Source organism: Erythrolamprus reginae, chromosome 2, assembly GCF_031021105.1.
Source record: "Erythrolamprus reginae isolate rEryReg1 chromosome 2, rEryReg1.hap1, whole genome shotgun sequence".
In the NCBI taxonomy this organism is placed as follows: Eukaryota; Metazoa; Chordata; class Lepidosauria; order Squamata; family Dipsadidae; genus Erythrolamprus; species Erythrolamprus reginae.
This window is the reverse complement of record NC_091951.1, coordinates 137,179,313-137,205,633: the sequence shown is the minus strand read 5'-3', so window position 1 is coordinate 137,205,633 and position 26,321 is coordinate 137,179,313. Positions and strand designations below refer to the sequence as shown.

The window sequence follows — 26,321 nt, the reverse complement described above, 5'->3', positions numbered from 1 at the left end:
CACACGATGGCTTGGTTACTGCAAGCTTTTTCTTTCTTTCTTTCTTTCTTTCTTTCTTTCTTTCTTTCTTTCTTTCTTTCTTCTTTCCTTCTTTCTTTCTCCTTTCTTCTTTCTTCTTTCTTTCTTCTTTCTTTCTTTCTTCTTTCCTTCTTTCTTTCTTCTTTCTTTCTTTCTTTCTTTCTTTCTTGTTTATGGAGGTTCTCAGTCATCCAAGTCATGGTTGTCCGAAAGGTGCTTTTTTCAAGATAGAAACATAGAAGTCTGACGGCAGAAAAAGACCTCATGGTCCATCTAGTCTGCCCTTATACTATTTTCTGTATTTTATCTTAGGATGGATATATGTTTATCCCAGGCATGTTTAAATTCAGTTACTGTGGATTTATCTACCACGTCTGCTGGAAGTTTGTTCCAAGGATCTACTACTCTTTCAGTAAAATAATATTTTCTCATGTTGCTTTTGATCTTTCCCCCAACTAATTTCAGATTGTGTCCCCTTGTTCTTGTGTTCACTTTCCTTTTAAAAACACTTCCCTCCTGGACCTTATTTAACTTGATGCAACTTGACTTTCAGAAACTGGACTATCTGAGAGTCCAGTTACCTCTGGCAAAAAAGCACATTTGGGACATTCATTCATTCTTATTGCACTTATGGTCATTTTTCTAAAATCCTTGAAACTGCAGATTGACCCATGGATTTTACAACCACCAGATGGCTGCAAACAGTTAGCTTTTGCAAGTCTTGTCTGCCACCTACTAATTTTCAGGATGTGTACAGAAATGCAGCCAGTGAATAACTGGATAGCTGGAAGATGAGAGAGGATAGAGGTGACATTGTAAACTACCCTAAGAAGAAGGCAGCATGAGAAAAAACAATAAAACGAGTTTCTCTGAGAGCAATAGAGGTGGTCCTCAACAGTGATTGGCAACTACATTACTAAGCAATAAGGTGGTTGTGTCATGTGACTACACCAGTGGTCCCCAAACTACGGCCCGTGGGCCGCATGCGGCCCGCTGAGGCCATTTATCCGGCCCGCCGGTGATTAACAGGAGCACAGGGAAAAGAGAGCAAGAAAGAAAAGGGAAAGAGAGGGAGGGAAAGAGAAGTGGAGAGGAAGGAAGGAAGGAAGGAAGGAGAAATGGAGGGACAGAGGAAGGAAGGACTGTTTTGGGGGGCGTAATTTTTTATTTTTCTCTTAACATACATTCAAACAATACAGTGTACCATCTAATTTTCCATGAATAAAATGTGGTATTTTCTTAGTAACTAATATCAATCATCAAAAAAGTTGCAAAAGTTTTTTTTTCTAATTTTGTCATCCAGTTGCATTCATTTTTTTAAATTACATTCCCTCCTTAATGTTCCTTCAAAAAGTGCAACACCAATTATTTTCTAACTTATTAACCATTATGCCAAAGTGCTTCCTTCTTTTTGTAGACGTTTTTCTATAAGCCAAGAAAACCTTGTATGGCCAATCAGATGTTAACAAAAGAAAATGAAAAACAAAACATAAACATATATGAATTTCAGACTTCTTCCCCCCTCTAAATAGTACATTCCCATTTTGTTTTTTACTTTAAGATAAGGTATGTGCAGTGTGCATAGGGATTTGTTCATAAGTTTTTTTATAGTCCGGCCCTCCAACAGTCTGAGGGACAGTGAACTGGCCCCCTATGTAAAAGGTTTGGGGACCCCTGGACTACACCAAGTTATGAGATCAATTCAGGTTGCAATCATTAAGATTAAAGATCATTGATTTTGCTTCTTAGGAAGCTGGCTATGAAGGTCCCAAATGGTGATCACATGATCTTGGGACATTGTGACAGCTGCAAGTTTGTGAACAAGTGGTCAGTAAGGAAGGTGTATCTTGGCTGTTGGGAATTCTCAATAGGACAGGCTGTAGAATTACAAGAGTAGAGACCTTTCAATTACATTTTGAATTATATGTGTTAAATCAGGAGGGGCTATTTATTCCATTTTAAGGCTCCACGTCAGACATCTTCAAACTTGGCAACTTTAAGGCTTGTGGACTTCAGCTCCCAGAATTCTCTTGCCAGCTATGCTGGCTGGAGAATTTTGAGAGTTGAAGTCCACAAGCCTTAAAGTTGCCAAGTTTGGGTAGCTGTGCTAGGTGAGTTTGCCAACCACTTTAAGACATGAAAAGTGGATGCGATAGCTGGAAATCTGATGTCCCTGGTAGCTGTAAGAGGTTTTGAAGGGACTTGATGTATATCCTTGATCCTTGATATACATCAGTGATCCCTACATTGCCTGTACATGATGTCTTGGGATTGGACATGGTGTCTTCGAGGCAGGATATTAAGAGAAATACCAACCACTTTCAGAATGCAGCCCTTGGACTGTCTCAATTGTATCTTAACTGAATACAGAGGGGGCATCTGGAGAAGTGGATTAATAGGGAAATAATAATTGGGCCTTCCCTAAATTGTGGTAAAGAAGGCTGGGTGGAACCCCAAAACTGTAACCATGATGTCACCTTGACTTTCAGGGGGAAAGTAGAATCGGGCAGCGGCAAAACATTTCCTTATCACCGCAGCAAAATTGCCTAGACCAGCTGATGAAAATCACCAGAAACCAAACTTGATTCAAAGGCATTTTACCATACATTTATTATAGACTTCAAGAATCAGATATTGTTGTAGATTGGAAACACCATAAGAGAACTGCATATGCTTTTATCTTCTATCAGAGCCTCTTAATCCACGTCTTCTCTTCCTAAAAGGTCTCTAACATTTCATCATTATTAATTAAGTTCTGTGTTACATCTTGTTGCCACCTAGCGGTTGATGGAATGCCAGGGGGGGGGGGACTAACTTGCCTCCTTTATCTAAAATAAAATGTGAAGGTTCAGAATATTATAAACAGGGGTGAAATTCAAAATTTTTCCCCACCAGTTCTGTGCGCATGGCTGGGTGGATATGGCAAGGGAAGAATACGGCACAATCTCCATTCCCTCCACACTGGTATTTGCCAGTTCTCCAAACTACTAAAATTTTCCACCACTGGTTCTCCAGAACCTGTCAAAAACTGCTGAATTTCACCCCCATCCTAATCATGATTTTTTAAATGTAAGGCAGATAACTAATTAGTTAGACTTCATTGGAAATTATGCACAGATGAAGCTTAATTCTGCATGTTACCAATTTGCTGTGAGCTATTTTTAGGAAAGAAATGCAGCATATTATAACTTGAAAACCTAGTCAAGAAATAGACTTTGTATGAGAAGTCAACCTTCCCATAATTTTTTCATAGCTTTCCAATGACGAGCAACCTCATCTATTGGTATGTGCCAGGTGCATAGAGCTGTGAGGTTGAAGTGATTTGTTCTTGTATTGCATAGAGTAAAATTGCAACCTTAATTAAATGTATGCTAAGCAAATCAATAAATGAGGTTTCCACTTAACATGGTTGCAGGTCTGAAAGAATAGACACATGTAGTGATGTGAATTTCCAGAGCTAGAAAAGTTGAAGAAAACAATCCAAAAAGCGACTGGCATGCCATTTCTATATTGTTGCCAAAAAAGGGTCCATATATGTGTCCCTAAAGTCATCAGAAATTGAGCTTTATTGAAGGAAATGTTTGTCTCTTAAGATACTGTCAATCAGCATCTTAAAAAGTCCAAAATATCTCAGATTCATTACACCAGTGTTTCCCAACCTTGGCTGCTTGAAGATATTTGGACTTCAATTCCCAGAATTCCCCAGCCAGCGAATTCTGGCTGGGGAATTCTGGGAGTTGAAGTCCAGATATCTTCAAGCAGCCAAGGTTGGGAAACACTGCATTACACTACATTTAAGCACGATGTTCAATGGCTGGTGAAAGAAGGAGATGGAGTTGTAATTAATGGTAGCCCAGTTGGAGATTCTAGCCCAGTGATGGCGAACCTTTTTTCCCTCAGGTGCCGAAAGACCCTGCGCGCAAAATATCGCACAACATGCACGAGTGCCCACACCCATAATTCAATGCCTAGGGAGGGCGAAAACAGCTTCCCCCACCCCCTAGAGGCCCTCTGGAGGCTGGAAATGGACTGTTTCCCAGCTTCTGGTGGGCCCAGTAGGCTCGTGTTTTGCCCTACCCAGGCTCCAAAGGCTTCCCTGGAGCTGGGGGAGGGAATGCCCTCCCCTATCCCCCCAGAGGCTCTCTGAAAGCCAAAAACACCCTCCCCTCTGCGGGGCAAAATTCAGCTGACCAGTACACACATGCTCGTTGGAGCTGAACTAGGGCAACAGCTCATGTGCCAGTAGATATGGCTTTGAGTGCCATCTGTGGCACCTGTGCCATAGGGTCGTCATCACTGTTCTAGCTGCTCACTTTCAACTGAACCTAACTGAGAGAGCAGAGGCTCTTTGATGCCATCTAGTGGACATCAGGAGTTCTAGCAAGACAACCCTAACTCAAACCCAACCTGTCTTCCTGTAATTATATTATTGGTATTTCTACTACAGCCACACAGTGTTAGGACAAATCTGTTTGGGAGAAATTGCATAATTTCTAAATTAGGGTTTATAAACAAAGATTACCTGTATGTGTAACTTTCTGTGCTTTCCTCCCTCCCAACATTTTTTTGCCTTTAAAGCCAAAATGTTACTGGGTCCTACTGTTAAACACTGTAATTTGGAATGGATATATGGGTAAGCCTGAAGAAAGTCTAAAAAATTATTATTTATTATTTGTATTTATATGCCGCTCACTCCAAAAGTACTCAGAGCGGCTAAAAATGTAAAGTACATTTATCTCCTCCTTTTAGGACAAACTGAAATTAAGGTCAACAGAAAAAGTTGGGAGCTAGTGCCTATACACACACACACACCACTAGCTACAAGCATGAGGGTAAAATATTTGAGCTTTGGCTGCCCATGATTTTTTAAAGGGAATGTTATAGGCTTTGTCATAAAATGCCCTCCTGTTGCCTGTTTGAAAAACAGATGCTAGAACCAGCCATAAAACATTCACTAAGTGACAAGGTGATGAAATGGTTCCCTAAATCTTCATTCCCTCTAATGATTTCTATTAATCCATTATGTCTTTTGAGTGATTGTTTTTTCCAATTAGTTGGGCACAGTTCTAAACAAAAGAGCCGGGGTGACGCAGCAGGTAGAGTGCTGTACTGCAGGCCACTGAAGCTGACTGCAGATCTGAAGGTCAGCGGTTCAAATCACATCACCGGCTCAAGGTTGACTCAGCCTTCCATCCTTCCGAGGTGGGTAAAATGAGGACCCAGATTGTGGGGGTGATATACTGGCTCTGTTAAAAAGTGCTATTGCTAACATGTTGTAAGCCGCCCTGAGTCTAAGGAGAAGGGCGGCATAAAAATTAAATAGATAGATAGATAGATAGATAGATAGATAGATAGATAGATAGATAGATAGATAGATAGATAGATAGATAGATAAAAGCACAGGGCTCTAGCCACACATCACTTTAAAACTGGCTAGGAGGCAATTGCTTTATAGACAGCCTTCTATGCTACACAACTCAAAAGGTTAGAGAATGTGCAAGATGGTTGTGTGTACTGCACTTTTTTTTAATGTATGGCCATCTAGTTTTTCCAGACAGATTACCCAGGGAGTTCCCATTTAAAGTTCCTTGGGCAATTTCCAGATATTTTCAGCAGTCTCCCAGATCATTCCCCATTACTTTGTCACAGCTAAGGAAGCTTCTTGGATGAGAAATGTATTCAAAAGGGGGGGGGGGTGTCCAGTTGCCTCCTGAAAAAGCACCTTTGGGGACAACCATGAAGTGGAAGACTGAAAATCTCTACAGATCTCCCAGATCAAGTTAATTATTGCCCCTGCAGGTGGCAGCAGTGAGCTGCCCTTGGAGCTCTCTGATTCCGATAAGACTGTAAGGCAGGGGTTTCCAACCTTGACAACTTTATAAGACTTGTGGCTTTCCAACTCTCAGTTTCTTGCTGAGGAACTCTGGGAGTTGAAGTCCATAAGTCTTAAAGTTGCCAAGGTTGGAGACGCTTGCTCTAAGACCCCTTAGCTAATATTTAGCCTTCTGCCGCACGAATCCCAGCGACCAGTTAGGTCCCACAGAGTTGGCCTTCTCCGGGTCCCGTCGATGAAATGTCATCTGGCGAGACCCAGGGGAAGAGCCTTCTCTGTGGTGGCCCCGACCCTCTGGAATCAACTCCCCCTGGAGATTAGGATGCCCCCACCCTCCTTGCCTTTTGCAAACTCCTCAAAACCCACCTCTGCCGTCAGGCACGGGGAAATTGATTCCCCTGAGCCATTTCCACTTTATGTATGGTCTGTATGAGATGTATGATTGTTTTTATGTTAAGGGTTTTAAACTGTTTTAAATATTGGATTTGTTTTCTTGTCCTCGGAGAGGGGCAGCATACAAATCTAATAAATAATAATAATAATAATAATAATAATAATAATAATAATAATAATAATAAAAAAGAACACTTTGTGGATGCTTCCTTCAAAACCTAAGCACAATTCCAGTAAGTTTCTACCTAAGATTGTCGTGAGAATCAAAATATAGAAGAATCATCTATGCTTCCTTAAATTTCCGAGTAGGTACTTGCTTAAGGTACCCAGGGAATGAGGACACCATAGAGTCCTCCTCACACACATACACACGTATCATCTCTTTCATTGCTCTTGAATAGGGTGAATGGAAGAGGCAGACAGAAGTGGCTTCAAAACAACAGCTTTTTATTTGGCAACTATTACAACCCAGTAAAAGCTCTGTCTAACACCAGCCCTTTTATAGGGAGCTGCCAGACAGTCTAGCCCAAAGGTAGGCAAAATTGGCTTCTCTATGATATGTGGACTTCAACTCCCAGCATTCCTGAGCTAGCATGATTGGCTCAGGAATTTTGGGATTTGAAGTCCACATGTGATAGAAGAGCCAATTTTACCCACCTCTGGTCTAGCCAATCAGCAGTCAGTAATTTCCCTCCAGAATGGAGGACCTGACTAAAGCCTATGGGCTTCAGTCTGAGAATGTAACAACTGCCATACAGGGGGTCTTTGACTTACAAATGTTTGTTTAGTGACAATTTGGTCAAAGTTACAACAGCACTGAAAAAAGTGACATGACCATTTTTCACACTTAGAACTGTTGCAGCACCCCGCACCCCCATGGTCATGTGATTTACATTCAGATACTTGACAGCTGACTGACATGATAATTGCAATGTCCCAGGGTCATGTGATTCCCCTTTTGCAACCTTAAGATATGTAAAGTCAGTGGGGAAACCAGAATCACTTAACAACTGTGTTAGTAATTTAACAACCGCAGCAATTCACTTAGGTAAAGCCCTACATTGGACCAGGCTATGGGACAGTCCTCTGCCATGAAATTCACAGCGACTGACCAGGGTCCACAGAGTCGGCCTTCTCCAGGTCCCGTCAGCCAGATAATGCCAATTGATGGGGTCACGTGGGAGGGCCTTCTCTGTGGCGGCTCCAGCTGCTCCAACTGCTCCCAGAGATTCATACTGCCCCCACCCTTCTGGCCTTCCCAAAGGCTGTGAAAACATGGCTCTGCCGACAGGTTTGGGGGCCATAGAACAACTGCTTGGCCCCATAGAGATGAATGTTGTTGAACGAATGTTTGTTTGGGATTTTTATTAGTTTATATTTCTTGTGTTATTTAATGCTATGTATTTTATTGTTTATATTACCTATGACTATATGCCGCCCAGAGCCCACTAGGAATTAAGTGGACTTAGAAGTAAAATAAAGTAAATTAACAAATGTGGCAAAAAAAGAGTCATAAAATGAGGCAAAACTCATCCATTTACCAAATTTCTCACTTAACAACATACATTTTGGGCTCAATTATGGTTGTAAATTGAGGACTACCTGTATTCAACTTTTTAGTCCATCCCCCTCCCTTTTTTTTGGCAATTGTCCTTATCTGCTGTGTTCCACTTTAATCTGCATTGTTAATAAGTTTTCTTTGGCATGGTGAAGTTTAAAAGTTTGCATTAAAGATGTCATATATCCCGCTTGTTTCCATCTCCTGGTGTGATAGTTTTGCCTCTGTAATTTTAATAGCGAGACACCACTGTTGTGTGTAGGCGTCAGTTGGCCTTATTCAGCATTGTTGGAAGAGTACATTTTTAAAACAACAACAACAACAAATTCTCTTAAAAGTTCTATGATTTAATATGTGTAGTGATTTTTGCTAGTTTTATTTTTTTTTTCTTTCCCTCCTTCGTGTTTTGCTGTTTGCATTTCAAGAGAGGGCAGTCATGCTGAAAGCGAATGAGTCCTCCTGGCTAGGTCACACTAGCTTTGTTCTCGCCCCTCCACCCCCCACTTCCAGTCCTTTGCCATGGAGATGAAATAAAGCCTCTGGTGAGTTGCCCTGAGAAATCTAGGCAATCACAGATAAAGGAGAGAAGATTTGGGAACCGGTACCCTCCTGGGTAGGAAAAAAGGAAGAGAAGATTGCCTGCAGAAAGGATCTTCTTCCTGCAGGTGAGGAGCTGGTGCAGGACAGAGGAAGCGAAAGAATAAGAGAGGGGAGGCAGATTCATGGGTCCGTGGATAATGTGGGCAAACAGTAAGGTGGGGGTTATTTGTTTTGCCACATGGCACTCTGAACTATAAACTGTGGTTTACAAACCACATCAATCAGGCTGTCATCAATCATTCTAAAACAAAGACCAGCTCAGCTAGTGAATTACATACTTTGTCTAAAAACTTTAAATAGACTAGCAGCTGCCATTGGTCTTAAGGTTGTTTATAAAATGTAACAGTAATAAAATGACCCAAACTTCCCACTTGAGTTAATAAGTTCCCACTGGAAAAAACAGCAAACAATATCATCCGCTCAGGAGACCTGCAATAGCATTTTTATTGTATTTGTTTATTTATGAATACTTTACATTCAGTAAAAGACAAGCATTTGAAATATATTTGAGAGAGAAGGAGGGAGGGAGACAGGCACGCGTACACAAACACACATAAACTGAAATTATGACAGTAAATAGAAACATAGAAGACAGACGGCAGAAAAAGACCTCATGGTCCATCTAGTCTGCCCTTATACTATTTTCTGTATTTTATCTTAGGATGGATATATGTTTATCCCAGGCATGTTTAAATTCAGTTACTGTGGATTTATCTACCACGTCTGATGGAAGTTTGTTCCAAGGATCTACTACTCTTTCAGTAAAATAATATTTTCTCACGTTGTTTTTTATCTTTTCCCCAATTAACTTCAGATTGTGTCCCCTTGTTCTTGTGTTCACTTTCCTATTAAAAACACTTCCCTCCTGGACCTTATGTAACCCTTTAACATATTTAAATGTTTCGATCATGTCCCCCCTTTCCCTTTTGTCTTCCAGATTATACAGAATTCTTTCCTGATACGTTTTATGCTTAAGACCTTCCACCATTCTTGTAGCCCATCTTTGGACCCGTTCAATTTTGTCAATATCTTTTTGTAGGTGAGGTCTCCAGAACTGAACACAGTATTACTAATGTGGTCTCACCAGCGCTCTATATAAGGGGATCACAATCTCCCTCTTCCTGCTTGTTATACCTCTAGCTATGCAGCCAAGCATCCTACTTGCTTGGCTGCAAATGCTCTAAAATCTCCATTTGTTTTAGTGCACGGGTTTCAAACTTGTGGCATTGGTGTCGTTGCTGTTTCAGCGCAAAAGTCAAACAAATTATGCATATTCCTATTAATTATTTGATTTTTTTCCTAGTGATGTTTACCCTGTCAGAAGTCACTTTCTTCAATGACAGCCTTGCCCAGTTCCAGTCTTTAAAGCCTTGGTGGGATGTTCTGATGGACTATTTGGTTCTAGCAATGCTGATGATTTCCCTTCTCTCAGGGACTCTACTAATCTCTGTTGATCATATGACTTGCCTTCCTCTGAATTATAAGCTAAATGAGACTTCAGCAGTTGAACCCAAGCCTCAAGCTGTGGATCAAACCATCAGTGAAGAGCTTCCTGTGGCAAACAGTCCTCGCTCAATCAATCTGGACTACCAACAGTATCTATATATCAGCTATGTCTGTTATCAGAAAGTTCTGCCCTGGTTCTTGAAGTATTTCCCTTACTTTGCACTTGTCAATTCACTGTTCTTAATGGCAAGCAACAATTTCTGGTTCCGATATCCTAAGACTTCATCAAAAATTGAACACTTCTTGTCCATTCTGATGAAATGTTTTGAGTCACCTTGGACCACCAAGGCTCTCTCTGAAATAGGTTGCCAGCACTTCCTAGGTGCATGCACAAATACTGTTAGTAGGGGGTATCTAAGACAACTCAAGCCTCCTTCCCCTTCTCCCATCCTAGATTCAAAAGATCAGGAACTTGGCCAGGCCCTTTTTGAGAAGATCCGTAGATTTAGGGCACACACTGAAGGTGGTAGGATGATTTATAGAATCTACTTGGGACAAACCATCTTCAAAATTGCAAAGGTTATAACTGTGCTGGGTTATACCTTGAACTGTGTAGGTTCCATCTCCTTCAAGCATCTTTGCCTGGCAGACATACAAAACGTCATTGGTTACTCTACATTCATCTGTACCCATAGCATGGCTTTCCTTCTACAGAAATTGATAGCTACTTATATATTTTTAGTATTCCTGTATGGAATTGTGGGAGTTTATTCATTCTTATGGCTTTTGTGGCAACCACTGGAGAAATATTCTTTTAAGCAAGCCCGTGAAGACTGTTGTCTCTTTGATATCCCAGATGGACAGAATGATTTTGCCTTTTTGCTACACATGGCTGACCAGTGTAATCAACTTTATTCATGGCGGCTTGCTAATTTCTTATCAGCCATGCACAAGAATGACATGCTGGATGTAGTCCCCAGCAATAAACTGGGAATTAAAGATAAGGCTGGTTCCCATTATCCTTCCCTATCATCAAAATAAAACAGATATTCTTGTAAATAAGAGAACAAGCAATCTAACAAATTCATAACAAATTATTGATTAAAAAGACTAAAAGATTAAAAAGCTGAGTGTTTCTGTTTCAGGTGCCATAAAAATTCTGGTGTAATCCACTTATTAAAACAGAAGAAAATCTTTAAAATTTGCATATAATAAACAAGAAATGTTTAAAAATATTTAAAAATAGGCCAGATTCATTAAGAGCTAATACAATTATATTTTACTCCTTGCTAAAAATTGTGCGTTACAAGAGTGATTTTAGAAGTAAGTCATATTATAATATGCCATGAATGAAACATTTATCCCAAAGGAAAATAAGTTTAGGAATTGATAAGTAGATAAAAAACCAGGTCATAAATTGACTGTAGTTGGCTTTAAGTATAAAATAAAATACCTGGTCTGACTGTTGTTAACTTATTGCCAAGTCCCTCAGCTTAAAAAAAAAAGATATCAGTGCTTCTTATTTTTCAAACAAAAAAGGGATCATCCTCTATAAATTAAAAACAGAGGAAATGAAAGAGGAGGACATAGAGGAATACCAATCCTGCTGCTCCATAGGCAATAAGTGAGCAGAAACTTACTGAACAAAAGTCAGGCTAAATCTAGAGCACATTTTGTTGCAACTAATACTGTTACGGAAACTGGATAGACAATATTGGAAAAGCATTTTTTCCCTTTTCCTTTTAAGCATTATAGATTTGTCAGTAAAAGAGCAAACAATAAATGTACGTCAGAGGAATTTAAATGAATAACTCTTAGCATTGGAGCTCATTTTATTTTTAATTACTAACATGAGTTCTATGAGAGATTATCGGAGGTGGGAAAGTCATGGAAGGAACATTGAATATAAAGCATCAAGAGATAAGAAAGAATTTGGTAATAAAAAGCAGCTCAGCCCAGGCTGCAAAAAGCCTAGGAAGAAGAAATTGGTTCAAAGTGACACAAATCTTCATCAACCACTGATGCAAGAAGACAGGAAATTTGCTGCTGTTTTCAAAATTATCCAATTTACCTTCAATTCTAACATTAAACACACTTTATAGAAGTCTATGTAGTTCTTGCTTCCTTGTCTGTGCCTTGCTGGGAAGAGCTACATATCACCTGCTGAAAAGACTCTTAAGGTTTGTTAGAAACTGTGTGTTTCTATGTACATGTGTTTATTTCACCCCAACATTTCTTGAGAGATAATTACCAAAAGTAGGAAATTTGTGTTGCTGACAATATTCTCCTGGGGGAGGACAGAGGAAGGCACAGGATCAGCTATCCTTGGCCTGATCCTAAGTAATAAGTTTAGTCAAGATACATCTTGGACTTTAAAAAGGTTGATTTTAAAACTGTAAATCAATATTCAATGGGATGTCACGGCAGAGAAAAGGCACTCAAAACAGATGCAATGCTATTTTAAAAAACTGAGATTCACTCTACTGAAAAGACAAAAGAATGGAGGATAGCTGCAGAGGCTAAGATGAGCCTACAAAAGGTTTAGTGCAAACTGAGCAGGACACAGAGGAGGTGAAAGGCTGCCAATTCCTAAAAGTAATAGCTCAAAGCACATCACCCAGAGAAGAGACGGATTCTCCTGTTCCTTCATCTTCCCTGGATGTGCTAGAGCCGAACACAAGGAAGCAGCAATCTCAGAGCATTGCAAGGCCCACAACTCTGAAATCTTTTTAGGCATCGATAGAAAAATATCTTGACAGTCAAAAGGGAAGAGGAAAAATGTATGCCATCTTACATACATTTATTCAATTTAAAAGTTCCTGCAAAGCTGCAACTTTTTTGTAATTTCTCTATGGCTACCTAGGCTCTAAGGATGGTTGCATGGTGCTGGTTGAGGCTGCTATGAATGTTGGAGCTGGGTACGGGGTAGTGCCTTTTCTGTGCAGAGTAGCTAGTAGGGTAACCACTGGCTCAGAGGAGGAGGAGCCCTGACCCCTTATACCTCTCATTCCTACGTTAGGCCCAGGCTGTTGCCCTCAAACCTGACCCCCTTTGTGGGGCTTTCTCTCCAGTGCAGTGAAAATGTAGGCAAGGCTCTGCCCAGTGTAGTCACAAACTCGGCAAAGGCTAGGATCTGTTCCTCCGGCCACCACCATTCCTGTTAGTTTTGGAAACAGAAATATAGCTCCCAGTCTAGTTTGGGACCAGCCAGTATGTATATGCTCTTTTAATTACCCCAAAAGTGCTTTTTCAAGAGGCAATTGGGCTTTCTTTATTTTTCCTTGAAGAGGTTTTGCTTCTCATTCAAGAGACTTCTCCAGTTCTGATAATTCTGTTTAATTATGACAAAGATGAATATTCATAGCTCAGGTTTGAAGGGAGATGTCCTTGGTGTTCTTCGAGTTTGGCTGTTTACTTTCAGACATTTTATTACCTGAACTAGGTGACATCATCAGCATATTATATTGTAAAGATCATAGTTGAAGCCATTTGAAATCAGAAGCCATACGCCAGGAATAGGAAAGCCCATGGGCAGCTTGTGGATTTGGTCCTACTTTGCATCCTCTCCTGGATACCTTCTGATGAGCTAATTGCAGTCACCCACAATACCGATAAATACTGAGTTGAAGGCAACCCCGCTCCTCCAAGGAAGCGGGCAGGTGCTGAATCTAAATGCTGGTCATAATTAAGCAGTATTTCTTTTGCCTGAATTACTATCAGACCAGAATACTTTCAGAACCACCTTCTGACGCACAAATCCCAGCGACCAATTAGGTCCCACAGAGTTGGCCTTCTCCGGATTCTGTCGACAAAACAATGTCATCTGGCGGGACCCAGGGGAAGAGCCTTCTCTGTGGCGGCCCCGGCCCTCTGGAATCAACTCCCTCCGGCGATTAGGACTGCCCCCACCCTCCTTGCCTTCCGTAAACTCCTGAAAACCCACCTATGTCGCCAGGCATGGGAAAATTGATTCTCCTGACTGTCCTGCTTTATGTATGGTTATGACTGTGATTGTTTTTAAATAAGGGTTTTTATAACTGTTTGTTTTTAACAGTTAGATTTGTACACTGTATTGTTGTTGGAAGCCGCTCCGAGTCTTCGGAGAGGGGCAGCATACAAATCTAATAAATAATAATAATAATAATAATAATAATAATAATCTGCTGCAAAAAGAACGCACAGACTGACTACAAGCACAGACATGATGCTGTGGCATAGATGATCGACTGTAACATATGCTGGAACTACCATTTACCAGTGGCAAAGAACTGGTGGGATCATAAGCCCGAAAAAGTAGTCGAACATGAGCAAGCAAAACTACTGTGGGACTTCCGACTGACCGAATTCTGAAGCATAACACACCAGACATCCTGATTGTGGAGAAAAAGAAAGTATGGGATCATCAACATCGCAATCCCAGGGGACAGCAGAATTGAGGAGAAGCAGCTAGAGAAATTAGTGAAATACAAAGATCTAAAAATCAAGCTGCAACAACTCTGGCATAAGCCATGAAAGTGGTCCCAGTGGTACTTGGCACGCTGGGCGCAGTGCCAAAGGATCTCAGCGGACATTTGAAAACCATCGCAATTGACAAAATCTCCATCTGTCAATTGCAAAAGGCCGCTTTACTGGGATCGGCAAACATAATTCGCCGCTACATCACGCAGTCCTAGGTGCTTGGGAAGCGCCCGACTGGTGATGAAATACAAAATCCAGCATAATGATCTCGTTTGCTGAGTTGTATTGACATAATAATAATAAATATGTCCTTTTCCAGTTCTTGTATTGTTACAGTCTTTTCCAGTCTCCTGATTGTTAGCAGTTATGGGTTTAAGTCCTAAGATGAGGCAATCCAAGTTTCTGCCAAAATTTCATTACAGTAAATATGTGGCCCTATTTTCTGCATCATAACTGTTTTTGTGCACTTCCATTTTAGACCTCTATTTAAGGCCAGATGATGGTGCTGGCTAGCTCATGAGAAAACACACACCTTTTTCAGTTCAGTGGGACAAGAGGTGATGAAAATATGTTCACATAGTTCAGTAGTTCTGGTAGGCCTGAAGCAATTTGTTCCAGGTTTGTCCAACTAAATAGTTCTTTGTTATTTCAAATAAGGTTTTCCTTTCCATCATAACCATCTAAGGAATTGGAAGGAAGGTGCTTCAGGATTTCCAGACCAAGAATGGAATCTGGAAATCAAGAAATTCTCCAAGCAGGAGAACGTAGCAAATATTTAAAGTGATGTCTGGATGCCCTAATTTGGTGCCTCTATAATGGGGTATTCTCCAAAGAGAAACCTAGCTCCCTTAAGGAGCTATACTTGCAATTGCTGCCTGTCTACGGTGGTCCTGCAAATTCTTGTTAATGGATTAAAGGAGACAGGATATAAAAGTTGACATGGACCATTAAGATAATCTCCTGCCCAGTGCAAGAATCTAGCACTATACCTTCCTTGGGTAGTCATCCAGTTACATACTAAAACAAAATTGATTCTCTAAAAGTCACAAGGGTATCCTTAAATAAACTTCCAGGGCTGTTAAATGAACATTAGTATTCAGAGTAAATCTTTGGTGTTGATTGTTCTTGCCAATTTAAGAGTAATCATTTCTTCCAAACTACTTTCTTCCAGATTTAGTATACTGTACTATGGTTTCCATAAACATGTTTTCCCAAACATGCAGCTATCATCATGAAATGTTTTTTGTGTGCCTGTCATTTCTAATTTTAAAATAGAAAAGATTACTGTATAGGAAATTCTGGCTATTTTGCAGAAGTCTCTGGCTAGAAGACTTCACCAAAAGCAGCACCCAAGCCAACTGGGGTCAGGGACCTTATGGTAAATCTAATGGTCTCTTACTTCTCCATAATGCAACTCATGGATGCTTTTTATTCGCAGATTTTATAGAGTACATAAATCAATTCACTTTCTGTTGATCAATGCACAGTTACACTTCTAAGCTCTTTGATTTATCCCTTGTTTTTCATCCTGCCTATACACTCAGAAATTGTGACTATTCCGGGTTATTATTTTTTTTTAGCACTAAAGGCTTCAATGTTTGGCAGATGATTTGGGGGGGGGGATTGCTAATCCAACGAGCAAAATCTTTCAATATACAACATAATCTGAAAGTGTTAGAGCGAGATATAAGGCACACATATGATGCATTTTGGTTTGACTTTCAAATTTAATTTAAATATATTTATTCTCTACTCGTGTGTTTAATAACCTTTCCTTATCTTTAAGACGTCCCTGGAGCCTGGACATCTCTGTTAAACCATAGTTCACTTGTCCACCACAAGCCCCATAATTACAGCAAACCCCACTAACTAGTCCATAAGCGAGCCACAACATACAAGCTGATAAGCGAGCGACAATTTAGTTTCAGTCGGATGTGAAAACGCAGCTTTGAAACGTCGGATGGGCGCGATCAGAAACCCGAGGACCGATGGGCGCTTCGATCAACCGCTCGGCAGGATGGCTCGGCAGGCTCACCAAACGTTAACCGAGATCAGCAACGGACACACATATGGCCATATGCCTTCTTTCAAAACTTCCCCGCAGGTGCCGGGACCGGCACAAGGAAAGGGAAGCCGGTTCCAGCCTCGCGCATGCGCGCGAGCCCATCCTGCCAACCAAAACAAGCGCAGGGGAAAAAAACGGGGGCCGGAGGAGGAAGAAGAAGAAGGAGGAGAAGGAGGTTAGAGTTACGGTGGCCTGGTTGGATCGCACCGCGCCTGCGCGTTGCGGTGTTTGTGCATTCTGGCTGCGCGGCGGCGGCGGCGGCTCCGGGGGAGGGAGGGGGGGAAGATGGCAGCGTCCTCGTTGGAGCAGAAGCTGTCCCGCTTGGAGGCCAAGCTGAAACAGGAGAACCGGGAAGCCCGCCGGCGCATCGACCTCAACCTGGAGATCAGTCCGGCCCGGGCTCGGCCTAGTAAGGGAGGGGAAGGGGCCTTGCTTGGCTGTGGCAGGCCCAGCTTGGAAGGCGCTCGGAAACTGAACGGGTTGCGGGGGGGGGGGGCGGAAGGGAGAGGGAGGGAGGGAAAGGGAGATGCCGCCGGGGGGGGGGGCAGAAAGGAAAGAGCTGAAACCAAAGTCTGCTTCCCTGAGCCTTGAGGAAGAAGGGAAGGAGGAAGGAAGGAAGGAGGAGGGGAGGGAGGAGGGAAAGAACTGAAGCCAAGATCTGCTTCCCTGAGCCTTAAGGAAGGAAGGAAGGAAGGAGGGAGGGAGGGAAGGAAGGAAGCCCAAGAATTGCGCCTCAATTTGGGAAGAACAAGAAGGGGAAAGAGTGGGAAGGAAGAGTATGGTAGAAAGAGATATGTACAGTGGTGAGTGGAAGCCCCTATGTCCTGAATTTTTTTTTGGGGGGGGGGGGTGTTCCTGAAGCCCAACGTCAGAGGTGTTCACAGTTAACCCTAATTACAAGGTCAAGGTAAAAGGACTGGCTGAAGGAAGTGTCAGCATTGACACGTCTGCCAGGTTGTTTAGTGCAAGGGTCTCCAATCTTGGCCATTTTAAACCTGGAGGACTTCAACTCCCAGAATTCTGGGAGTTGAAGTCCACCAGGCTTAAGGTGGCCAAGGCTGGGCACCCCTGGTTTAGTGAGTGTTACACCACCATATTTGCAATAAAGGAGCTAAATGGGCTGAATTCACAGGACACGTTAGGGTTAGGGTGCTTTATGGTTGTCTAATTGGTTGTCTACAGTTGGTGAACACATGAATACGAGCTGCCTTCACATCTATGAAATCTGTTGGGGCAAAGGGAGAACCTAGATATGTGCAGATGAATGGATTGTTGTTGTTGTTATTTTATTCAAAGAACAGTAATACACAACAGATAAGATTTATATGCTGGATTTCGTATCACAATATCACAAGTCGAACACTTCTAGGACTGTGTGGTGTATTTTTGTATGATGTGTGCAGGTCCAATTACCGTGGCCTTTTACAACTGACAGTGATTTTTGTCATTGTTTATTGTTTTCAAATGTTTTCATTTGAATAATAATTATAATTATAATCATGTTATTGTTGTTGTTGTTGTTGTTGTTGTTATTATTATTATTATTATTATTATTATTATTATTATTATTATTTAAAAGGACTTTTAAAGACTCGCACTAAGACCCAATGGTCTTTTGAAGTAGAAGAGTGAAAGCACCTGACTACAGAAGGATTTCAAAACTTAAAAAATATTTATAGAATCTCTCTGCAAGATTGGTGCCTGTGTATGTCTGAAAAGAGTTGAGATTCAAGTTCCAGGCTAAATATAGGATGTTTTGTATATTCTGCTTACAAGTTTCCTACTCCGTTCTCAACAAGTCAGTTAAAGTTTTAGCTCTTATTACTGCATACCCACAAACCTTGGATTTTTTTTTTCCAAAATGTGTGTTGGTTTGGTTCTGAATTGAAATGGTGATTGGTTGCATGACAGAAAATGGATGAGTTTGTTAAGCAGGATAAACATTTTGTTTGAATCCAGACAGTAATGAAAGTATGATATCCAGGGCTTGTTCTTTTAAGTTAAAACTGAAAGCTTGTTTTATTTACATTCAGATTTATCTGTATTTTTATTCATTTCCAATGGCTGGACATTCTCCATTTCTTTTTGACATATTGTCCTTTCCTTGCCTAATTTTTTGTGGGCAATGCTGTTAAATATAGTACCACACACCTGCTAATGATAGAACTGACTCAGAATATTAGAAGAATTATACTCAATTACATGACTGCTCTACAGTATTTGTGTCTGGCCAGCCAGCCCAGATTCCTAGAGAAAGGCCTATAAAGCCTAAATTTCTTTTCTACATTTTTCTCATGTTGCATTTAAATATGTTCATCATGTCCTAACTGTTTCTGACTTGAAAAGCTTCAGAAATTATAAGACGTCCCCATATGGATTTGTTGCAAATCCCTAATATGTTTGAAGTGGGCCAAGCCGTCTTAACAGTGGCAAATTATACAGTGCCAGGTTCAGTTTTGAGGCTCATTTGAGGTAAATCCACCTAAAATCTGTTCAGAGAGAACAGGAGAATTGAGTATCCAGAGAACAGATATGGAATTGAGTATCTTGAGAGCAGAAGTGGTGAAACTGATTTGTCCAAAGTAGGTAAACTAAAATCGATTGATTGATTGATTGATTGATTGATTGGATTTGTATGCCGCCCCTCTCCGAAGACTCAGACCATTAGCTATGCTAATTGAGGATTCTATGAGAAAGATGATGGTTGGACCATTCTTGTGTGGAAGAATACTATGTTCATACAGTTTGCTGTGCAAATAAAAATCTATGTACAGTATATATGTGACTGCCATATAGATGGCAGTTACATGAAATATATATCCATGGCTATTCCACATACCTATACAAATCCCATAGGAATCTTGGAATAGGACTTTTGCTCTTGGATATCAGTTTTAGATCCAGATTGACCTAATGCTTAGTTTATTCCTCTTTGGGTTTGCTTGTGACATTCTAGAATCTTGTATGGTTATCATTTGGGTTGATAGATGTCTTCAACAATGTCTTAAGAATATTTCTAAATAGATAGTTTGGGTTGATAGATGTCTTCAACAATGTCTTAAGAATATTTCCAAAATCTGAACAGTGAAACAAATTATGTCTCCTCCGCTACTGTGAGTGTTATTGTAACTATATTATAATATACAGTATAACACAGCTAATAGTATTATGTATAGCTTGGTCTCCTACTAGGCTAAAAAATTAGGTGATCTTCCTTCTTGCCCATTGCTGCACTAGTATTTAGCAAATTTCCTTTGGATGAAGCTGCAAAATCACTCTCCTGATCAGCGGGAAGTCTGTGGGTTATTATTGGAATGATGGCAATTACAGTGCATTCAAAAAGTATTCAGATCCCATTCACTTTTGTCAGTTTTGTTGTGCCGCAGCCTGATTCTACAATCGTTCAATTTATTTTTTCCCCTCATTAATCTACATGCAATACCCCATAATGACAAAAGGAAAACAGAAATTTAGAAATGTTTGTAAATTTATTAAAAGCACACAAACATATATCACATCGATATATGTAAGTATTCAGACCCCTTGGAATAACATATGAAATTTAGCTTTGGTACCTCTCATTTCTCTTGATCATTGCTCACATGTTTCTTCATCTTGATTGGAGTCAATCTATGGTAAATTGAATGGACATGATTTGGAAAGGCATACACCTCTCTATAGAAAGCCTCACAGCTGACAATGCATACTTCAGCAGAGCGAAAGCCATGAGGTCAAAGGAACTGCCTGCAGAACTCAGAAACAGGGTTATTGCAAGGCACAGCTATGGGAAAGGCTACAGTAAAATTTTGGCTGCATTGAAGGTTCCTAAGAGCACAATGGCTTCCGCAACTCTCAAATGGATGAAGTTTGGCACAACCAATATTCTTCCAAGAGCTACTCATCTGGTCAAATTGAGCAGTAGTAAGTGAGGTGACCAAGAACCCATGGGTCAATCTGACTGAGATGCAGAGATCCAGTGTGGAGATGGGATAGAGGTCCAGAAGGGCAGCCCTCATGATGTGGGTTTATGGCAGAGTGGCGAGACCAAAGCCTCTCCTCCCCTCAGTGCAAAACACACGAAAACCTACTTGGACTTTGCAAAAAAGCACTTGAAGTATTCTCAGACTGTGAGGAATAAGATTTTCTGATATGATGAAACCAAGATTGAACTGTTTTGCCTCCATTCTAAACATTATGTATGTCTGGACGAAATTAGGCACTATTCATCAAGTGTGATGGTGGTAGCATTAGTGTTTTTCAGCAGCAGGGACTGAGAGACTGGTCAGGGTTGAGAAAAAGTTGAATAGAACAAAATACAGGGATGTCCTCAATGAAAACCTGTTCCACAACGCTCAGGACCTCAGAGTGAACCAAGGGTTCACTTTCCAACATGACAACGATCCTAAGCATACAGCCAAGAGAACACAGGAGTGACTTAGAGACAACTCTGAATGTCCTAGAGTGGCCCAGCCACAGTCCTGACTTGAACCTTACTGAACATCTCTGGATTCAGTAAGCCATACAACCTGATTGAGCTTGAGAGGATTTGCAAGGAAGAATGGCAGAAAATCCTCCAATCCAGGTGTCATACCCAAAAAGTCTTTGAGGCTGTAATTGCTGCCAAGGGAACTTCAACAGAGTACTGAGTGAAGAGTCTGAATACTTATGTCAATGTGATATTTCATTGTTTGCTTCTTTTTAATAAATTGATAGATATTTCTAAAATTCTCTTTTCATTCAGTCATTATGGGGTACTGAGTGTAGATTAATGAGGGGGGGGGGAGAAACCCAGCAAGTGTAGAATCAGGCTGCAGCATAGTGAAAGCGGTCTGAATACTTTTTGAATGCCCTGTATACAAAAAAGGATGGGACAAATTATTTGGGTTGGGTTGGGAGGCTTAAGGTTGGGTATAGGAGCAGGAAACATCTGGGAACAACCCACATTTCAACTTTTAAACTCCAAAGTTCATATTTCCAAAACAATTGAAAATGGAGCCACTGAGATTCAAGGACAAAATGTTAGGTTATTTATTTAAGACCAGCATCTCAGATATTTCTTATCTGAGACCCCCCCAAAATAACATTGAAAAGGGAAGTTTTTGAATAAAATTCTAGTGGCCCAGTCTCTGGGTGCAGAGCATTACTTGAGGATCATCCAGCCTTGTAATAGCTAATCACTTAAAACCTAATGGAGAAAGCCTTGTAGAATATAAGCAATAATAGATGCAACTAGGTTTTCTAAAATAAAATAAAATAAGACAACTATCTTAAACAGCTTTGTTGATTAAATTTATAGTCTGAATCATTTTGATAAGTTTGCATTGACTTATACAGGGATTTTATTTCATTTTATCACCACAAATCTATGAGGGAATTATTTATGAGAGTATGATTGGCTGAAAGTCACTCAAGGAATTTTTATTATTAAAATTGGACTGGAACCTGGGTTTCTTTAGTCCCACTCCAATATCATTTGAAGTGGGAACAATATTGACAAACAATATTTATGAGCTACTGTATTTCATATTGAAGATACTAACTAGAATTGTGTGTAGATTTCTGCCACACACACACACTTTTTTTTTGCTGTTGTATGGCTAAGGGTTGAAGTGGATGTTAATAAATAGCTTAAAATTCGTTAAGCCTGTGGATCAAAATTAACCTTACGACAATTGTCCTTTATTTCATATAATAATAATTCTAAAAAATCAATTTATATTATTATGGGTATTCCTATGTTTTAATAAATATATATTAAAAACATATTTAGGAAATGTATTTGGGAAATGGACAACCAAGTTTTTTCTTAGCTAACATAAGATTAACATTTGGGGAAGGTGGTTTTAATTTATATATTATGTAAAAGTACCACTAGACCAATAATTTGTCAACCATCTGCTGGTGAAATGAAAATATAATGGAATATAATGGGCTAAATTGGAAGATCTCGCTTTGTGATCACATGTTTTGAAGCACATTTTCAATTTGAGTCTGAAGTAATTCATTTCCCTAATAACTACATGTAGTTAGACAAATATGAACATCCTAATTTGAAGTTTCTCTGGAGTAATGGTTCTCAATATGTAGAATAAAGTGGGTCCGTCAAGAGTTTTCTTTCTTCTGTCCTTAGTTCTGTCAGACTTGTTTGTTTAGATCTGCCAAAGCAAATGAAGCCATTATTTACGTGATGAATTTCCCTTCTTTCGTTTTCAATAGAGAATGTTGGATTCCTAATTTTGTTTCTTATTAGTTGTCAGTCATGCGCTGTATTTGTAAATGTGGATGATACTGCTACTCCTTTTAGAACCTGATAATAAATTGCTTGTATTGGGGTTCCTCAAAAATACTACCTACCTGGAAAATAAGACTCTGCTTGTTTTATAATAATAAGCCCTCCCCCAAAAGTAATCCCTAGTGAAGGAGTGGACGTGGCCAGCAACGGTGTCTGGCCGCAGCCCATCCAGCACAGGTGAGTTGAGTACCTGTGCAAGCAGCAAGAATAAGCACGGGGAGGGGGGAGGCAGGCAACTTGAACGTGCTGTGCAAGCCACAAGAAATCCAAGTGGTGGTGGACCAGAGCAGTGGCTAGCTGCAGGAAGCTCATCTTTGTATGGTGATAACAGCACCATACAACGGCAGGGTGTGGGGGAGGCAAGTGATCTGGATGCGCCATGGAAAAGCCGATTAGCGATGGGCTGGAGCATCAGGTGGCTGCAGGAGGTTCATCTTCACCCAGCGACACCAGCAGCAGGCAGAGACATAGGTGCGGATAGGAAGCAGGCGATCTGGCCACTCAGGCCTTGGGAAAGCCAAGTGGCGGTCGGCCAGAGCAGTGGTCAGCCATGGTCTTCTTGCAGTGACATTGGTAGCAGGCAGAAGCGTGGGGGGAGGCAGGTGATCCAAACGCACCATGGAAAAGCCAAATGGCAGTGGCCTGGAGCGTCAGGTGGGTGCTGGAGGTTTGTCTTCATCCAGCAACACTGGCAGCAGGTAGAAAGAGAAGAGAAGGCGGGAGGCAGGCAATCTGGCCGCGCAGATCTTGGGAAAGCCAAGTGGCAGTGGCCAGCTGTGGGAGGATTGTCTTCTGTGGTAGCAGGCAGAAACCCGGCGGGGGAGGCAGGCAATCTGGACACGTTGGCCATGGGGAAGCCGAGGGACGGTGGAATGAAGTGGCAGGCAGCCACAGGAGGCTTGTCTTCTCATCTTTTGGCTTGCCCGAAGCCTGCGTGGTTACACCAGGATTGCCACTCCGCTCGTCGGGATCACCTGCCTTCTGCTCTGTGCCTTCCGCTTTGTGCGCCGATACTTGCCTGCTCTTGTGTGTGAATTGCCCTGAAATCGCGTTTCCCTAAAAATAGTCACCCTAGTGAGTTCAAACATATAAATCAAAAGAGAATGATTTAAAAACATGTTGAATTTAAAAACATTTTGAATCAGCAATGTGAGAGCCTGATCACTAATTACAGGAAACATTTCATTGTTTTTCAATGCTGGCCTAATCATGATTTGATTCATGCTTATGAAATTTATGAAATAAAAACCAAATGCTAGTGTTATTTGTAGATCACTCGGTCCTCCTTTGCATAGCAGCAGGACCGTAAGAAGGTCAGGTAATATTTTGATGAAAAGAGGCACAAAAAATCAGAAAACGTAGACGGGGATAAGTATTTTTTTTCATATCATAGTGCAGTGGTAGAACATGTTGTTGATGAAGTTCTAATAAATAGGTTCTGTCTGTGAAGGAAATAAGAAAGACCATTAAAGGAAGGTTACTATGTAGGGTGCTGAAATCCACAGAGCTTAATGGAACAGTCTCCTAAATACACTTGTATCCTGCACTTGTTTGATTAAATTGTAGAGCAGATTCTTCACTTGTTTTATACATCTCATTTTCATCTTTCTGTCCCCTTTGTTGGTTTCTCCCTACTTGAATTTCTTGAATTCCTTGTCCTGAAATTGATTTGAACATGAATTATTTTCATTTTGATGATTTGACTGTTTCTGTTGTGATTTATCGTGTTTTTTTTTCTTCCTTTTCCCAATCCAGTTATTGTGATCACTCTAAGCCCTGCTCCCGCTCCATCCCAACGTGCAGGTACCAGAACTTTTTATCATCGCAGCTTGGATTTCTTGCATCATTTATCTAATGCTTCTTTCAACTGCATAGAATTGCCACTTTCCTGCTTCTGTTCCAAATGTGTGTCTGACCCTGCTTCTTTCCCACTGTGGTATTTTTTCCTTTACTACCTTTTATCTAGCCCTAACTCATCCTGACTGGCTAGACCAAGTGATGCATCAAGCCATGCATGAAAACGTGTTTGATTGTCCACAGCTGCATTTAGTTGCTTAGCACCTTCCTTTTACTGATTATGTCAAAGCACTTTATGAAAACAGGTAACACTTAAATTATGTGCATTTTGGATCATGTCTTACCAACCTTCTTTCTTAATCCTTAATCCTAATGTCTGTGTTGGAAAACAGCAGAAATACATATACAGTGTATGTTAATACTTGGGATAGGAAAAGCCACTACCTAGAAGAAAACTAAGTAAGACTTTTCTAGTGGAAGTGCAGTTGTCTCAAAGGGAGAAGCTAGCAGCAATCTGTCGCTACTATTGAGTTTGCTTAAGGGAAGAAAATAAAGTTTGTATTTTTATTTAACAACAACTCTAGCCAAGATTTAAAATCAGAACAGAGTATGCCAACCTCGGAACTTGGCAGAATGTAAATTGTTTTAAGGTGTCTAGGATAAGTTGAAGAAATCTGAGCTGAACAGTAGGCAGCAGCATCTATAGAAATACAGTGGTACCTCTATTTACGAACTTAATTCGTACCGTGAGGAGTACAAAGTAGAAAAGTTTGTAAGTAGAGGCGATTTATCCTACAGGAATCAATGTAAAAGCAAATAATGCGTGCAAACCCATTAGAAAATAAATAAAAGCTTGGAATTTGGGTGGGAGGAGGAGGAGGAAGAAGAGGAGGAGACAGTCGCTGCTGAAGGAAGAAGGTAAGGTGAGGGGAATAAAAAAAATCCAAAACTTTAAGGTTTGGAAAAAAAAAGAGGGACTCTGAGGTGGCGAGGAGGAGCACATGCCTCCCATACACCCGGCACGAGGCTGCTTCCCATACACTGCGCCAGAGAGAGAAACCCAGGTAGGCGAGAGGGGTGAATCTCCCGCTTCTTTGATCGAAAGGCGGCAGCGGCTGCTGCTGCTACCTGCTTCCTTCCCATGCTGAAGGGCTGCCCTCTCCTCTCGCTCGCTCTCTTTGTAGCCAGCGCCTTTCCTTCACTGTGGTGACTCCTCGGTTTGGCTGAAGTTGATCGGCTGGGGCGAAGTGCCCCCTTTTGCCTTTCCACGCCCAGACACTCCGGGAGGCAACATCGCACCAGGTGTATGGGAGGCAGCGCGAGGGAGTCACCACAGCAAAGTGGTTTTATTTCCTCTCCAAGTGCCCAGAGAAAGGGAAACGCTCTGTTCACTCTGGGCTGCCCAGAGCAAAGAGAGTGTTTCTTTTCTCTGGGCGCTGGCAGAGGTTTATTCTGTCTCCAAGCACCCAGAGAAAGGAAAATGCTTTGTTCGCTCTGGACTGCCAAAGCCTCCTTAAGCGCCACCTAAAGGCTCCTCTGGCAACCCAGAAAAACCCGAGATGGCCGGGATTAAAGGAGGAATGGTAGGAAACTGGCCGGGCCTTCGTGCCGCTCTCAATTTTCCTGGGAAATTTTTCCGGGCTCGGGTTCTTAAGTAGAAAATGGTTCTTAAGAAGAGGCAAAAAAATCTTGAACACCCGGTTCTTATCTACAGTAAAAAATTCTTAAGTGGAGGCATTTTTAGGTAGATCTACCACTGTATATGAATGAATTGTGCTTTTTGGTATTGCCATTTGCATTATCTTTGAAGGATTGTCTTTCTCAGTGGCAGCAACTGCAAATAGCAGCAACTACAAATAGT

The 26,321-nt window shown here is 41.1% G+C and overlaps 2 protein-coding genes across 3 annotated transcripts in view; both read left to right on the top strand.

The window, feature by feature from the left end:
* The first annotated feature begins 8,388 nt into the window (after window positions 1-8,388).
* Window positions 8,389-10,889, top strand: LOC139159433 (volume-regulated anion channel subunit LRRC8D-like). The gene is made up of 2 exons (XM_070736750.1): window positions 8,389-8,467; window positions 9,706-10,889. The coding sequence occupies exon 2, from the start codon at window positions 9,708-9,710 to the stop codon at window positions 10,887-10,889; it is 1,182 nt and encodes a 393-aa protein (XP_070592851.1). The 5' UTR covers window positions 8,389-8,467; window positions 9,706-9,707.
* A 5,618-nt stretch (window positions 10,890-16,507) lies between these two features.
* Window positions 16,508-26,321, top strand: part of MAP2K7 (mitogen-activated protein kinase kinase 7) — a 38,131-nt gene continuing 28,317 nt past the window's right edge. Inside the window, exons 1-2 of one of the 2 annotated variants that reach the window (XM_070739562.1) lie at window positions 16,588-16,780; window positions 24,419-24,466. In XM_070739562.1, coding sequence (XP_070595663.1) covers window positions 16,657-16,780; window positions 24,419-24,466 — 172 coding nt within the window. In that variant the 5' untranslated portion in view covers window positions 16,588-16,656. Of the gene's footprint in view, window positions 16,781-24,418; window positions 24,467-26,321 lie in introns of both variants that reach the window. The other variant, XM_070739564.1, reaches the window with a different exon arrangement.